Source organism: Corythoichthys intestinalis, chromosome 22, assembly GCF_030265065.1.
Source record: "Corythoichthys intestinalis isolate RoL2023-P3 chromosome 22, ASM3026506v1, whole genome shotgun sequence".
Lineage (NCBI taxonomy): Eukaryota > Metazoa > Chordata > Actinopteri > Syngnathiformes > Syngnathidae > Corythoichthys > Corythoichthys intestinalis.
This window is the reverse complement of record NC_080416.1, coordinates 18570400-18588476: the sequence shown is the minus strand read 5'-3', so window position 1 is coordinate 18588476 and position 18077 is coordinate 18570400. Positions and strand designations below refer to the sequence as shown.

The following is an 18077-nucleotide window of genomic DNA, read 5'->3' as shown; positions in this document are numbered from 1 at the left end:
TCTTAAAGGAAATCCACTTTTAATAGCACAAAAGCAATGTTGTGTATCACGTTGTTGTTTCCGGAACAAATCAAAGAAAAAAATGATGGCTAACAATCCCAAAGTGGCAATAACATGAACGACAAACAACCTCTCTGTGAGCATCAACTTGCATCTCATGACAGCTGTGAAGGTAATCTGCTGGAAGAGAGCAAGATGACAACGACCTATTCAAAACGTACAAGCAAAAAACTTTTTGTTAGGGCTGTCAAATTTAACGCGTTAACGGGCGGTAAATAATTTTTTTAGTTAATCACGTTAAAATATCTAACGAATTTAACCCATGAGCGGAACAACCCACTAATGCATTGCCGCAAACAGACTACAATGGCGCCGTTTTTTGTTCTTTGAGAGCTAATAGGCAGAGAAAAGCGAGTGGACACAGGCATTCATTGGGGTTGCGCCATTTATTGGCAATAGCTTTGGCAACTCTTTCACAACAATCATAACGGTTGTGGCGAGCGGCGTGGGGAAGAATGACAGGAGATGATCTTTTTCTTAACACACTTCATTGAATACAACGCAGAACATATACCATTTGCAGCCACCACTGACAGTCATGGTTGCCCAATTTCCCATCATGCATTTGGGCGGAACAGTTAAGTCGCTACAGTATCATTTAGTAAAAGCACAACAAAAATCATATTCCTATCTCTAAAAAAATTTTCACAAAAAGAAAAGCGCTCAATGCAAAGAGAACTGGCATTCCCCAATCAAAATAGCTATGCAAAATACACATAAAACTTACTCAGACTTTGGTCAAACTCTATTCAAACATTTCGTGTAGCTCAACAAATACACTAGATGGCAATATTTAGTCACAATATACAAACTACCAGAGGTCTCGTACTTTGTGAAGTCAACACTCAAATGAACGTAAGGTACAATGAACCCGGAAACTACGGCGTCAGTCGAGGGGCAAAACGCACTAGAAAAACTTGGGCAGATCTCTAATTAATTTAAAACTCGCCCTTGACACTTCGTGGTGTATTTCAATCACTACCTTACGTAGTTAAAGACACTGTGGAAGAACAGCTGTGACGTCACCACTCGACGTCAACACTGGCGAGCTACAAGTTTATTTTTTGATTAATAATTTTACAAATTTTATTAAAACGAAAACATTAAGAGGGGTTGTAATATAAAATTTCTATAACTTGCACTCACATTTATATGTTAAGAACTACAAGTCTTTATATCCGTGGATCCCTTTAACAGAAAGAATGTTAATAATGTTAATGCCATCTTGTGGATTTATTGTTATAATAAACAAATGCAGTACTTATGTACAGTATGTGGAATGTATATAGCCGTCTTGTCTTATCTTTCCATTCCAACAATAATTTACAGAAAAATATGGCATATTTGTGAGATGGGTTGAATTGCGATTAATTACGATTAATTTTTTATGCTGTGATTAACTCGATTAAAAATTTTAATCATTTGACAACCCTACTTTTTGTACCTAACGTATTTACTCTTCAGTTTCAAGCACTAAAGTGCTATAATCCTTGCTTTATAGCACGTCCGATAATGTAAGTATCATTTACAGTCTGATACTACTAATGTAGGTGATCGCCGAGAATGAGTGTGTTTATCTTGGCTGGCTACAGTGCTGCTGCCATCCCCTCAGGGTGCCAGCCAAGACAAATTGCTATGATGAAGTACATCTTCCAACAGCGCTCCAGCAGAGAGAAATTTTGTACTGATGAACAGGTGATCAATGAAGAGGATGGAGAGATGCCCAGGGACCAATCCCCTCACTTTCAAGAAAGAAGGGGTCAAGATGAGACACATGAGTTCAGTTATGGATGAGAGAATAGATATTTTTAGTGCGTGCGTTTATTAAAGTTATGTAGTCATTACCATCCGTGAAAGCTGGCTACTTCGTCCTTTGCTGAGTCAAGCTAAATTAGCAGCAGTTAAGAGACGTGCGTATTAAGAGGGGAAAGTGTGAAGGAATGCATAATAAAGGAAAAGGCCAGTGGTAGATGGCACAGACGTAAGCGTCTTTTCGCCGCTGAGTGAGTCATCGTCACGTAAAAAGCACCATCTTTGATGTGCAGTCTGACTGGCAAGCTGCCACTACGCGCGGGGATTATCAAAAGGTCAACGACGCGTTCCGTTGCTTGCTGACAAGAGAACGTGGGGGAAAAAAACGGTGCAAGCGTAAATGACAATTTATAGGCCCAGCTTTTACGGTAAACACAGCTCGCAGCGAGACGATGTTTATGTCAACGAAAGGACTTTATCATAAATTCAATAACTTTTGGATTGGACTAAATCCTAGGATCGTCTTGAACCATTTATAATATCCATCTTTTGTGTTTGGGGTACTTTAGGAATTATTGTTTCATTTCCGTTTCAGTTTTGCAAAATATGAACATGCAGAGAGAGACTGAGTAACTTTTAATGACAGTCTTTCTAAGGATCCTTTACAGAGTACTCACTGCCTTAAGCCCCTTTCACACACATATCCCGGTAAATTAGGTGACACGGGACTAAAGGCCGAGTTGTGCTTCCGCGTCAGACCTGCACCCGATTTATGACCCTGCGCTGTAGCCTGACGTGTACCTATAGTTTTTTCAAACCCAAGCGTCACGTCAATGCATATGATGTGGGGGAAATGGACTGTGATTGGTCTGCTCAGACTGTTGTTTCCGGTTCAGCGCGAAATCACCGCCATTGTAAAACATTACTTTTCTACACGCAAAAATCGACCAAGCCGACGGGAGTATCATCGAAGAGCAAGTCTCGTCAAGACATTATAAAGACTGCCAAACGGCAAAGTCAGCGATTGACTAAAAAAAATGGAAGAACCACCAAGACGTGTGTTCGGAATCGAGCGGCCACATGAAGTGGTGACCCAGTAGGCCAAAAACTGCCAGCTTTTTATCACTTTATGTCGTATTTGTGGTTGGTGCCCTTCATTATTTATTGTGTACATATGTTTGCTGTGAGTGTGACTTATTTACGTGTCACACTTCAAGCATATGAAGAATAAATCACAGGTTTGGTGTCAAAAGAGTTATTTTGATGTTTCAACAACTGACAGATCACACACGATACATAGTCACTGACTGAGAGTGTCTTGGTGCTTTTATGATAACGTTAACATTAAGGCTTCCAACACAGTTTGGGAATTTCCATAGACGCCAGAAATCTGCCATGGCTTGCCACTGGCTGGTTGTAGGACACGGCACACAAATCGGGCCGGAGGGCTTTGCAGACCTCGGACAAAACGCTAGGCGCAGTGCTCGACACCAGTTTGAAGCTAGCCGCCACAGCTAGCTGGTTTTCACCCAAGGCTAGAACTTTCTATGCGGCATCAAAAGTTGGACAGTGCTTCGAAACCGTCTTCTGCGTCACCTGTGCCTCAACATTTGTATGATCAACATTTATTCAATGTTGATGAGCTGAAGATCCACATTCAAGCGTTCCATCTGGCATTGTTTATTTTTGCGCCGTTAAACTAGACAGGAGGAAGTCAACAAGTATGCTCCAAAACCGTACAAACATAACGCAACACCCCTCTAGTGGCTCGGCGTTGAATTACAGAGCAACGCGTAACCTGGCCAGAGAACCATCGAATGCCGAATGACGCCGTAGTCGTTGCGCCGTCACCGCAAAGCGGGAGCATAACTCAGGCTTTACTCGCGTCATTGATTTCAAGCATGGAGAGATATCCCGGCAAAGACGCTGGTTGCACACTCTCACAAACTTGTCCAGTTTTGCCGACTTAGCGCTCTCTGTGTGGGGAGGGCTGCTGACGTGATTTTAGAACCCAGAAACAACGTCATTTTTGGTCGGCATCGGCTGCCACATTGTGTTGGTCAGATCGTGTTTTGTTACAGAGCTGTTTACGGGAGGGTTCCTGACGTCGTACGTGCAGCCAATTCAAGGTCATCAAGACTGTATTTAATCACAGGCGATCCAAGAGAAGGGTGCCGAGATAATACCTTGCTGGGCGCCGTTCGTCACCTTTTAGTCTCGAATTTTGTGCATTTGCTAGCTTGTTCGTCTGCCACCTTTGTTTTGAAATCCCCTATGTTGTGCTGGTATTTGAGTGTATTTGTTTTGATGTCTTATCGTCTCACTGCCTAGGGTTTAAGTTAGTATTATTGATCCCCGTCGACCTGCTGACACAGACCCATTTTCCGTGATCCCGTGTATTTTTGTTTGTATTATTTAAACCCTTGAACGCTTCCCTCCGTTGTTGTACAACTTTGTTTCCGCAGTTTCAGACCCAAACATCGGCAACAAAATAACCACATTTTTCCAAAGTTGGATGATGGAATCTCTTCTTCGGCTCAACGACCCAGTAGAAATTAAATTTCGTTATGCTTTCAGTTTAATTTTGCTATTTCCAGTTTGCCATCTTGATAATTGCGATGTTTGTTTACCGCTTTTTGTCTTACTGCGAAGAAAGAGGAAATGACAATCGGCCCGCCATGATATTTACGTCATCAGCCATCATGCTGTGACACAGGAATTTAACGCTTGCTTTCACACACACCACTTCCCGGGAAAGTCCGGGAAATTATACTAAGACGCGGCTCGGTAAACGTCCGTGTCATCTCCCTGTCAGTCGACTCGGGAATTGCTTTCACACATCAGTATCAGGGTTACATGTTTAAATCCCGGGTTTTAAACTGTGTTCAGGTGTGTGTGAAAAGGGCATTAAACAGTTATTGCAACAACGTATTTCCTATGTTTAGCCAGACAATTAATTAAACGGGACATGGGCCGAACACAAAAGCTAAATTTAAGAACCTGGATAAATGACTTAAATATTTGTTTTTTTAAGGTTGTCACAGGACCCGGAAAGTGGCACAGGGGCTAAATAAAGTGATCACAGCTTCACACACATACATGCAAACAAGAAAGAAATAGTAAAAAGACTCAAAACCATTCAGGACACAAAGATTTGTACCTGGCACATATGCCACAGCAGATTTATGCCACTCAGTCGTCCAGCAAGCCATCCTGAACACTTCATCCATAAATAATTTCTCATCGGAAACTGACAACGGGAAAACAGTGTCCACCGCCACCGTCGGTTCTGACCACCGACAGATCACGGCCCAATGTGGGCACAGCCGCAGCAGCTGCGCCTAATCCTGGCATTCCTTGGCAGAGATATTCCAATCCAGGAGACAACCAAAACTGCATGCTTTCCTACACATTCCGTAGAAAAGCCGGGGCAAACATTTCCAAGCGGACGCGGCACCAAGTCCAGTATGTGGCGTAGATAACACCGAGCTATTCTACTGTACTGTATTTTGTCAGGCCAGGTTGCAAGAGGTAATCCCGAATGTTTAGGGTCGGCGTGTAATTACAACATGCCTGCACTGCATTTATGCATCCTGACAAGCTGCTTAGCATGAAGACTTGAGGCTGAGAGAGAAAACGTAAGCATCGGCGCTTGGATAACATTCCTCCCCTGCTGGGACTTTAGCTGAATCGTTCAATAGCCAACAGCAAAGAACGTGCTCGTGCCGCTTTCTGACAACTGCGTAGCATCTCAAGGATGAGGCTTCTTTAACTCATTAGCACTAATCACCTCACTACGGCATACAACTGACTTCAACTCAAGGCATGAACTCTCGGTTTTTTTTATCAGTGATTTTATTGTTGTGATAGTTTATTGTAGTTGCACAGTTCTTCAGAAGTAAATAATTAATCTATCTAAATATTAACTAAAATCTGCAGTCTACTTATGTGTACTAGGCTTACATTCATCATCTTATTCGAAGAAAATGACAAACGACATTGGCAAAATCTGAAAAGTTATTGTTGTTACCTTGTGGTTGAAGCTTGAAGTAAGATCCATTGTCTCAACAAGTTATTCTGAAAATGTTTCTGAAACATAAGCGCCTGTATGTGCAAGGATCTCTCCTTGAATTGATTTATCTCCCGTGTGAATACATGAAGTAGGCGGTGGCGAATTGGATATGTGACTACGCCCCACATCGAGAAAGGGTAAATGATGCAAGTGAAATTCTAGAGATGTCCATCGTCCTTGAATCTCACGAAGCAGTCAGTGTGACCACACTGGGTTGTGTTTGTCTGATAAAAAAAAAATAAAAAAAAATCAAAGGCCGCGGCCTAGTGGAGGCCTTCAGGAGGTCAAGTGGGCATTAGATGGGCTTGTTACAACAAAGCAGATTAGTAAACATCACAAGACTATTGTGTGACAAGTGTTTTTGCTTGGGGGAGAAAGACAGAAGGCGACGGCTGCCCAGATTTGGACAGATGGGACAGGCGAGGGAGGGTCACGGTTCCTACATACCACAAAAAGAGCTTTGCTGTCTGATTTGAAGAGCGATCACAAACGGCGTAATCGCGTAATGGCTCCCTGGCAGCTGATTGGGATGCACGACCTCCGGGCCAGCTGTTGCGGGGCAAGAGAAACCAGAACGACTGCACAAGTGCATCCCGCCGTAGCTGCCAAGTTCCCGCATTGACCGCATGCCAGAAATTCTTGACCGAGAGATGCGTGGGAATTACAGGAATTCTCTGAGGTGGGGTGGAGTGGACAGGAATAGGACAACCGTGACCTGGAACCCTAACCTACATCCTGATCCAGTGTTTTTGACTGTGGAACGGATAGTATCAAGAAAATGGCAAAGATTGTGCTGATATAATGGCAGGGGTATGATTGTTTTCACAATCATTGGGGGCTCCCGTTTTTGTCTTTACTTCATTGGAGGGTGCCTTTAAATCTTTCCCAGATTCTCATTTGAAACTAAAAGGAAATATGGTTTGAATTAGCTTGCTAGGAGGGATTCCAAATTCCAATGACTGCATGCCATCCTCATCTGTCAGTATTGGTCCAGTTCACAGGAAGGAGTTCCCATCAGAAAATCAAAAGGGTTGCTCTGATTGGTTGTTATGATCGAAAACATCTGTACTACTACTTGTGCACACAGACAAACTTAAACGCATGCAGATGCTCCATTATGTGTTTCATCAATGTAAGATATTAAAGGACAAATAAGCACTTGACCCCTGCCAATTATAGCGAAAGGAAGTGAGACTGGATGTAACACTGAAGACGACCCCCTAGGTAGAACAGATGATTCTATTGTAGAAAGTAGAAATGTCACTGATTTTGGATTGTGAGCCTGAAATGAATTTGGGGGGGAGATTACATTAATTCATCTCTTAAACAGGAGACGCCAAGTAACTAGCCCAGTGGTTCTTAACCTGGGTTCGATCGAACCCCAAGGGTTCGGTGAGTAAGACTAAGGGGTTCGGCGAAGGTTAAGACACACAGGGCCCAATTTTCATAGACCGACCAAAGTCAAAGTGTCATTTTGAATGGATTTTCCTTCATGCTTTATTCAATTTCTTTCAACTGCTAGTCCTCCATCTCAGTGTTTTTCCAACTTTTTCTGTCACGGCACGTTTTTACATTGGAAAAAACCCGCGGCACACCACAAACCAAAAATGTTCCAAAATTACTTTCTGTACAGTACATTTAATTATGAAATAATTTCTCAATATTTATACTTACTCAGTGTGAAACTTGAGCCTGTATGGATGAACACAAAGCCGATATCCTTGCAGGAATCTTCGTCAACATCTCTTAGTCCCTCTCTGTATTTTTGATAGCAGTTAGGCTTGAAAAGCTCAGAATTGTCAGACGGGGACTTATGTCTTCAAGCAAGCATCTCACTGACAATTGCTTTGCAGGCAGGTACTTTTGCCTCTTTTTGGATTCAGCAAGAAGTTTAGCAACAAGGTAACTGGCTATGAGGGCTTTCTCATTTACCTTTGTTGTGTTTCTAAAAAAATATTTTTTTCCTCTGTGTTTTCATGGAGTCAAACAAAATAGTCAATCGACTTGGTTTGAAACGAGAGCAAATGCAACTGCGCGTCAAGTTCAAAACTGCTCGGATTTTTAGCCATCAGCTACCTTGCTGTCCTCAGCAATGTGTTGAAATAAAACACGGGGAGGATTGACGGTCTCAAATATGGATGAAATGGAAAGGACACTTCCGTGTATATTGACAATTGACGACTCTAATCAAATGATGTACAGTAGATGTGCTGGGGTCCACATTTTTGCGGACAGCAAGGTAGCTGATGGCTAAAAATATGAGCAGTTCTGGAACGCGACACGAGCAATACATTGCTCATTTGCACACGACTGCAAGCTTCTACCTACTCCTTTCCTACTGCAACTTGTAACGCGTGTTAAGTAGAATGCGTGCAAAAGTAACTATAAACAATAAAAGTAACAAAAGGGGGAGAAGCTTCCACTTAGGCACATTTGTTCACAAAAAAAAAAAATCCACCTTGACCACTCGTCACTCGGGAGCTCAGCGGTTCGCACACACGCGTTCGCAGAACTTCAACATAAAAGTAAGCAGCAACAGAAGAAGAACATATTCAATGTAAATAAAGCAGCGCCACCGCGTGGTGGAGGTCGGGATGAACACCATTTAAGGAGGTGACTGTTACAAACTCCGCCCGACAACATTAAAAAAAAAAAAAATGCGATATTGGATAACTTCTCGCGGCACACCTGATGATCTGTCACAGCACACTAGTGTGCCGCGGCATACCGGTTGAAAAACATTGCTCTATCTAATGGGAGGAGAAACTGGTTTGCTCAGTGGAAAGTTGACTAGCACTTGGTATGGGGAAGTATAACAGACCTGGAGGCAGCATGGACTGTGCGGATAAGCAGGGGGAAAATTACATAATTTTCCATCCATCCATTTTTTCACGATTATCCAAGGTCAGGTCGTGGGGGCAGCAGCTTCAGCAGAGAAGCCTAGACTTTCCTTAATACCAGCCACTTCATACAACTCTTCTTGGAGGATCCCAAGGTGTTCCCGGGGCAGCCATGGGACAGTCACTCCAGCGTGTACTGGCTCGGCGCTGCGGCCTCCTCCCAGTGGGACATGCCTGGAACACCTCACATCCCAATCAGATGCCCGAGCAACCTCATCTGGCTCCTCTCGATGCTGAGGAACAGCAGGTCTACTTCGAGGCCCTCCTGGATGACCGAACCTCCTCACCTTATCTCTACGGGAGAGCCCGGACACCATACGGAGGAAAATCAGTTCAGCCGCATATATCCGGGATCTTGCTCTTTCGGTCACGACCCACAGCTCGTAACCATAAGTGAGGGCAGGAATGTAGATCAACCAGTAAATTTTATGCCATGACAATAGTATGTGATGCGAGGATACGACAGTAAAATGAAAATATAGAGATGAAAAGGAAAAACAGGAACAGTTTAGAGCAGACATGTCCAAAGTCCGGCCCGGGGGCCAAATGCGGCCCGTGGACAAATTTCATCCGGTCCCCAGCCTCTGTCATAAAATCAATAACGTCTGGCCCACACACAGACTTAATAAATTGGTCAGCAGTACTGCTACCAGCATATTAAGTAGCTTACACACTAAATGCTACTCCTCATTTACCCACTAAAAAGCAGCAGCACTCTAAGCAACATTACCCCGTGTGACCCTTTACTCCCAATTTTCTAAAATGGCGAAAATCAACAAAAAAAAAGAAAGTTGACTGCGACGGCCGACGCTTCAAGGATAGGTGGAAATTGGACTATTTCTTCACTGAAATACGCAACAACTGTGTCTGCCTCATTTGCAAAGAGACAGTCGCTGCTTTTAATAGTTCAATGTGAGGCGATATTACCAAACAAGACACGCTGACATGTACGACAAGATTACAGGGTAAATACGTAGCGATAAATTGAAGCAACTTGAAGCTAGTTTAATTTCACAGCAGCAGTATTTCGCAAGAGCCCGAAATTCGAAAGAGTACGCCACAAAGGCTAGTTGCGAGATTGTTGAAATTATTAATTAAAAAAATAATAATAAAGCAAATGTGACACACAGAATGGCTTGCTAAAATGTGCTAAAATATATTGTTTTACGTAAAGGACGTCAGCCAAGGTCGGCCCCCCACATTTTAACCACACCAAATCTGGCCCCCTTTGCAAAAAGTTTGGACACCCCTGGTTTAGAGTTTCGTTGTATTTTCAACATGAAAATAAAACGGGAAAGAAAAAATTATTTGTCGTAAATTTGAAGGAATTCGGTGAATGCACATGTGAAACTAGTAGGGTTCGGTAGCTTTAGCAAGATTAAGAACCACTGGACTAGCCCCTTTTTTGGATTTACTATTGGGTTATAGCAGATGACAGGAAGACTCTCCTTTACCTCTGCCATGTTCAATTCACTCCATTTGTCCAGACCTCAAATGGCAGGGTAGGCTTACTGAGCAAGAATCAGGCCAAGGTTGCCCCGGTGACCATAAGACAAGGAAGAAAAGAGGACAGGGAGAAAAGGCAGAAGGTGGCTCATTGCTGCCAGCACATTGTCAAGGTCTTTGAATCTCTGTGACAATTGAGTATCAAAAATAAAAATATTTATAAAAACCAAATTTAAACCGTTTGAGTATATGAAGTACAGTAGCCTCCCTTAAAGCATTCAATGCAGTACTTGGCTCTCTGATCTTGATGTTGTACTTTGCACAACTACGCCCTCTGAAGGTTGAAACAAGCATTACATCAAAAAATCCATTAGACTCCTCAAAGGTAAAATTCATCGTTTGGGATGTATTTTGCTGCAGTTCTGCATCTACATTCAAATGAAAGCACAAGCAAAAATTGTCATTGGCCCATCTGTCTAGATTTGAAAGCATAACTTATTACATAAGTGTTCTGTCCCCATCACTCACCCAGTCGAACCAGTAGTAGTGCCGGGCCAACAGATGGGGAGAGTTAATCCCTGACAAATCTCTAGTGATGACTGGAAAGCACCGGAATCTTAAGAGAAATTGTGTGCAAAGAGAAGCAGGAAGGCACAGCAGCATTCATGCCATGTATCAATTGAATTCATGTCGTTTTCATCATATTTGTCAATGGGGGACATTCCCCCAGGCCCTGGTGCAACCTGCCAATTCACTGGCCTCCTTCATATGGAGGATTGGGGTGTTCTGTTTTTTTTTTTTTTTTCAAGCCAGTACACGGAAATTTGAACAAAATGTGTCTTTAGTAAACCATTTCAGAGTGTGCCTCCTTTAGGGACAAGGACACATTAATATACCTGAATTAGAAATTTAATAATCCTCATGTAGAACATTACTGCCGAATGTGCCTGTTCAAAATGTCAGACTGCATTTAAAAACCCACCTTTTTGCACTAGTAAGCCTTATCAAAACACTGGGAAAAAATGTAGGTATGACTACAGAGAAAACAAATAGATAAAGTTGTTGTAATTAAAAGCTCCAGAAGTGGCATAAATGCTCAAATACTGAATCCAAAAAAGACATCCTAGAGCTGAAAGGAAAGGCGTGAAGGCCACACACATCCATCTCTAATCAAGCGAGAGAAAGGCCACTGTCGCTACGGCGACGGGCACCAAATCAGGAAAGGGAGGCGACAATGAGGGATAGGGAGTCAAGGTGAGTGTGATGTTGAGAAATGACGATGACAGCGGCCTGACCTCATCCGGGAGACTAATAAAACAGACATTGTTAATGTGCACACAGACACATTTGGAATATCAGGCAATGCAATTCAATGCAATACAGACACCAATGGAAGGGAAGCTGTGTTGTATAGAAGGGGTGTGACAAAATATCGAAATGGTGATATATCGTGCTACTATGTATCCCAAAAGTAGTGATGCACGATAATACATTTTTCAACAGATATCGATAACCGATGATTTCCTGCCCCTTCCACCCGATAACCGATAATGTCACGCCGATAATTCTATTCAAATATGTATGTAAAATTTTAAAGTATACAAAGATCAAATGTTACTGTGCAAAAATGTAATCTAGTGCTATTTTTTCCCCACATCAAATGTGAACAAGTAGTAAATTCCAACAAATAAACAATGGAATGACGTGTAATGTTAAGCTTTTGGCAACAATTACTTAGAGAGTAAACACCCAAGTTGCACAAAAATGCCTTTAAAAGTAAGCCATTCCTAACATATATCACATTACTACACTGCAAAAACACCTCCTTAAAACTAGCAGAATTGGACAAAACTGTTGATTGCGCACATTTGCAGGCTAAATAAAGTATATAATTATCGGATTGCATTATCGGTTGAATTTCGTTTTATTTGGATTATCTGTATGATGTCATAATTGCCATTATCGGCCGATAATTATCGGTGACCAATATTATTGTGCATCTCTACCCAAAAGGTTATCGATATGCTACTGCCATGAATTCAGATATCGTTTTAAATAGGGTTAAGATCTGGGCTATTTGCAGCCCATGACATTGACTGGATGAGTATTTCTCCAAGGAATGCTTGAACAGTTTTAGCTCTGTGGCATGATGTATTGTCATCTTGGAAAATGACAAACATATTTTCAATTGAAGGGATAAGAATGCTGTCTAAAATTTCAATGTAAACTTGTGCATCTATTGAAGATTTAACCACAGCCATCTCCCCACTGACATGCAGCCCCATATCATCAAGGACTGAGGGAGTTTTGATGTTTCCTTCAGGCAGTCATCTTTGTAAATCTCACTGGAACGGCACCAAACAAAAGTTCCAGCATCATCACCTTGTCAAGAGTCAAGAATCTGCATTGTACATGGTGTCAAGAGTCAAGAATCTGCATTGGACAGGGTGATGATGCTGGAATTTTTGCTTGGTGCTGTTCAAGTGAGACCTTAAATGGCCCAAAATTACCTAATTGCCTGGCATTTACAGCCACTGACAGCCATAGACGTTCAATCCGTTTGAAGTGGGAGGGTGGCAGCGAATAAACGAATGTTCATTCGCTGCCACCCTCCCAGTTCAAATGGATTGGACGTCTACTAGTGATAAATGGATTCCAATTCACACGAGAAGCTTGTTTTTCTGTTAATTAGTTGTTTGTAGAATATCCTAGAATGATTTCCTGAACAATGTATCGATAATCTTTGTATCGCCATATCGTCAGATCATCGTTATCGTGAGCTTTGTATCGCAAATCGTATCGTAATGTACCAAGAGGTTCCCACTCCTATTGTATAGTATAAAGATTGATAAAAAAATTAATTTTATTTTAGTTTTACCTGCGATCTGACTCGACACATCGCCTTTTGGCTCTTTAGGTAGGGATCCATCTGTAGAAAACACAAGATAAAAATTAACATGTCACGAACACTGCAATTGAAATGAGCAATTCATTAATCAATTTTCATTATGACCATCATATGGTGATTCCATCCATGCAATTATGATGTACTTTTTCACACATCTCATGACAAGTACTAATAGACCAGTCGGAGCCCAAACAACAATCGTCCCATTGATGCAGTCTATATATAGTGAAGGCTGTCGCTGCTGCCGTGACCCGAGCGAAGACACGCTCAGTCTCAGTGTCACGCGGCGTCTAAATGTAAACATGGTGACTGCTCAGCGGGTCAACTGCTTGACTCAGTGTCGCATATGCTCCGGTCGAGGTGAATCAGCCTCTGCCTGCTTCCTGTTTGACCTTGGATATAGCAATTTTGTGTCTAATAGGTGTAAACATCAGGTAAACATGAGGCAATTGACCAATAACCTATGTGCTAAAGGACAGAGTTCTGACCTCTTTTCTGCAAGGAAAAAAAAAAAAAAAAAAAAAAAAAAGATTAATCTGCGAGACATAGTTTTCATCCAAAAGCGACTAAATGTTTGTTCCGAGGGCTAAATGGAAAAGCTTGACTTCAAGAAGCATCTGACTTGCAAAAAGTCCAACTACTTACTCAGTATACTTTGAACTTACAAGGCAGATATCAGTATCAACAACCAAGCTCTCTTTAGTTTCCTTCACAATCATGATACATCGTCTCTAACCATAGCAGTAAGCCACTTTAAAACACCCAGCTGTTTGCGTCTAATCACTATAATCTATACAACACAATCATCACTTCTCGCTTGTGTAATCGGTCAAATGAACACCATAATTTGCATCATTACAATGCTATGAAAGGATTTCTAAAAAGAAGATACTCAAGGGTAAGCAAGTAATACATTCTGCAAGTAAATTTCTTTAACCCATGTCACTAATAGCTCCTGAACATAATGGATCTCCAACATGCACATTGTAAGCTTCATTTCATTGCGATGAACAAATCACTAGTGTGCGCTGCCAAAGAACTATATTATGGTTTCGTCTCTCCACAGAACATGTTCTCAGACAAACTGTAGCTTGTTCAAGGACTCTTTGCCAAAGATGATGAGTGGCAATAATGGTGTACAGAAATGTACAAATTGCAAGCGTACGGCTGGTGGTATAGGTTACCAGACACAGGCTTCACATGTTAGCCTTGCACGCAACTGATGTATGGGAAAGTGTGGTCATTAGTCAAGCAGTTGAAAGGTTCTCACGGAAGCCGGCGATAACTTCAGAGAATGAATGGGACGGCAGACAGGAGAACCAAACCCACTTCACATATTTGCAATGCCAAAGGCGTCCACAGTGTGTAACAATGCAATGCCAGACCACATGTATGATTGCCCACCTTGCATCACTATATAAACAACAGAGAAAATTGAGATAAAACACATGAGTATGGAGTAGACGTGCTCAAGTCGAGAAGATTTTCCCCGAGAGCTCTTGCAGTCAAAGCGTTTGAATTCAAACCCACTCGCACACACGTTACATGCATTAACATCAGGCCAAACTGTTGGAAAAAATAACGGATCACACACATACACACACTTCTACAACAACCGTGAAGGAAATGACAATGCAGAAATAAAAATCCAACTGGCTCGATCTCATAAAACACCGGACGTCTCGTGTCTATGAAATGCGCTCTTGGATACAGTGAACTCACATAGACCTCAGTACTGTAGCCTCAAAGTGAGAACGCTCCGCACAAACAGCTCCCTCTTGTCCCAAGCGCTTGCTCGTTTCTGTTTCACGGCTCACATGAACACAAGCCCACCCTTGCTATGGGCCCCTGCTTTCCCTTCTCGGCAGACACACTCATCATTGACTCACAGGCAGGCGAGAACGACCCCTTTTATTTAGGAATACCTATTGTCTTGGTCACACTGATTAAAGCGAAATGTCAGGCAGAAAACCCAAATGAACTACTGCTTTTGAAGCAGAGGTTAATATGAAATGAGCAAAGAATGTAAGACTAAAGTCTATGAACAAAACTAACTTAAGGACATAACCAAACATAACCTCAAGCAATGAAATGACCGAAAACAAACAGTTCATATTGAACCTTAAGTCGCCCATTCCTGAGGCGCAACAGCAACAGACGAAACAAACTGATAAATATTTGTTAGCGAATGCATTTGTTTTTGGTGTTTGTGTCTCCTGAAAATGTTATTTTCTGTGGTCAGTTGACTATTTGGATAGTGCAGCCATGAATGCACTAGTTTGTTTCCAATATTTTATTAAACATGAATAGGGCTGCAGCTATCGATTGTTTTAGTAGTCGATTAATCTATCAACTATTTAGTTTGAAAAATCGGGTAACCTGATTAGGAACAAATAATGCGTTGCAGAATAAATTTTAGGAGATGTAAAACAAAGGCTTGCTAAGATTGTACTTTCAAAAGAGCATTAAAGTGCATGTGACACGAAAAAGCATGTTTATTTCATAATACACGCGGTATTTTATGCTCCTGAATGATATGGACCGCTTGGATGTGTGTGGAAGCGATCGCTATATTTATTTAGTTTTTTTAATCCCGCGCCATGAAAATGAGTGACTTCCGGCTTCGGTCTTGCATTGAGGAGGGCGCTGTGACGTGTACGGTTGAAGGAGTCCTCTTCACTCTACAGCCGTACTGTTGTGTATGAGGACTAAGGAGTCAGCTGATTTTGCGGATTAATACGTTTATTTTTCGCATCACGCCAGCCAAACGGCTGCAGAAAAATCTTGCTTTATGAGGGAGAGGCGTATGCGCCTTTTTGGAGTTTCAAAAGGTTCCCATTCACCGTGGATATTGGCCAAGCCCTAATACTGTGGGACCATTGGACTTACAAGGAAGTGAGTAAACATCTTGTTTTGTATTATGTCAAATACGAATACAGTTATTACTAAGTAAACACTACAAACTTTCTTTAAATAAAGGACTACTTACGTTTGATCATTGATGGGCATGTAAAAAGCTCTCTTCATGCACATAAGCTGCACGTTAGCTGCACAACAACTGCAGCCGCCCTTCTCCGGGGAACGAGCTATAAATTGCTCTCCGCCGTGCGGTTTGCCGGTCCACGAAGACAATTGACAACCCAGTCGTCATGTCAAATAATCTGGGCTTGTTATGTGTGAGTTTCCGCTTCGAAGACTTTGAAACATCACTCGGTTTGGTTTAGCATGTCGACTAGCTGTCACGCCTCTTGGTTTGTTTACGTTCTCCGAAGCCGGGGAAGGTAAATGACATATGTCCGATTTAGGTGTCATAAAATATCGTTCGGGAGGTGCGACAATAAAGGTGAAGTCGACAGTTTTGCCCATTATGAAGTAATTTTGCCATGTCTTCCTGAATAAGTGCATTTTTATTATTTCATATTCCATTTAGCACAAGACTTATTTGTCATGACCATGCCATTTATTTAGCAATTGGGGAAAATACTTGGATAAAAAGAATATCCTGTAAAAATATTGAAGCGACAGACACAATGAAATTTTGCAGCTCTCTTCGTCGCGTTTTACTCGTTGTGAATACTTACCTCTCGCCGGGCTGACTGGTCCTTTTCTCAAGCCATTTATTTAGCTATTGTGTAAAAATACTTGGATAAAATGAATATCCTGTAAAAAATATTGGAGTAGAGAGACTGAAACAATGACATTTTGCGGCTCTCTTTGTCGCGTTTTCCTCGTTCTGAATAATTCCCCCTCAATGGGCTGAATAGTAAAACCGATGAGCCCAGTCTCCCGCTGACGTCATCCACCTGTTGGGGACGCTAGAGCCCTATAATGGTAGGCATGGCTAACCGGCAGATTAAAAGACTAATTTCTCGTCATCTGCGCTTTGCTAAATTGTTGTATATAGTCGAATCGTCTCAAAATATGATTCTAATTCACATAATAATGCTATTTAAGACTTTTTTCTCCTGTCGTATGCTCTTTAAATGTGAATACAAAATAAACTTACCGAGTGTTTCTTCAAACTATGCAGAATTGCACTTCATTTAAAAATAAATTAAAATATCTGCGCTTACCCTCAAACAGTATTAAGAAAATAATGAGGATCTAAGTACAAGAGAATAATTGGCTTACTAGCATAGTAAAAGTTGGCTAGCTTAAATGCTAGAGGTGGGAATCTTTGGGCACCTAACGATTCGATTACGATTCAGTGGCAACGATTCGATTATAAATCGATTATTGATGATACCCACAAACCCCCCCAAGTTATTAGCTGCTTTCAATGTTTTGTACATTAGTTACAAAAATTGTACAAAAAAACTCTCAGGCTTAAATAAACGACTATTTCAGTATCAAGTTAACAGTTCAAAACAGTAAATAAAATATTCAAGTCCCCATCCTGTATCAGCAGCTTCAAACTACATTTATTTAATGTTGTGAATCAACCGTTAAAGTTGTTAAAATTGCTCCCATTATTCCATAATTTCCCTTCTACTTTAGTCATGTGAAAGTTTTAAAACTGTTTTAAAGATAGTTTCAAGTTAAGATTTTGCCGATTTAGGAATATTTTAGATAAAAAGTTAATTAAATTCGCGACAACAGAGCCTTCTAGAGGAGTCTCCTGCTTTAAGATGGCGGCTGTTTACCAATGCCGGCAAGTCTGTCATTTCGCATCTAGTTTTCAATACATGTGCTGCTAACGCCATTGAGTCTGTCATTTCGCATCTAGTTCTGTATACATATGATATCTATTATATACTGTAACATGATATGGACGTAGTTTGTAGTGGCTGTCGGCAGCAGTCAGGTATTATTGTTTTTTTTATCTAGTGGAATGAGCATTGTCATTAGCCGGGTAATGACAAGCATGATGTTTACTCTCGGGACGCAATGCGGTCCGTTCCTCATTGTGTCCCGAAGATCGCGCTGACCATGTTTTAGT

The 18077-nt window shown here is 41.5% G+C and overlaps 1 protein-coding gene across 5 annotated transcripts in view; it reads right to left on the bottom strand.

Moving 5' to 3' along the window:
* Positions 1–18077, bottom strand: part of LOC130910209 (triple functional domain protein) — a 121484-nt gene that overhangs the window by 90169 nt on the left and 13238 nt on the right. For all 5 annotated transcript variants that reach the window (XM_057827251.1, XM_057827252.1, XM_057827255.1 and 2 more), the window contains exon 2: positions 13109–13159. In XM_057827251.1, the coding sequence (XP_057683234.1) occupies positions 13109–13159 (51 nt within the window). The remainder of the gene's footprint in view (positions 1–13108; positions 13160–18077) is intronic.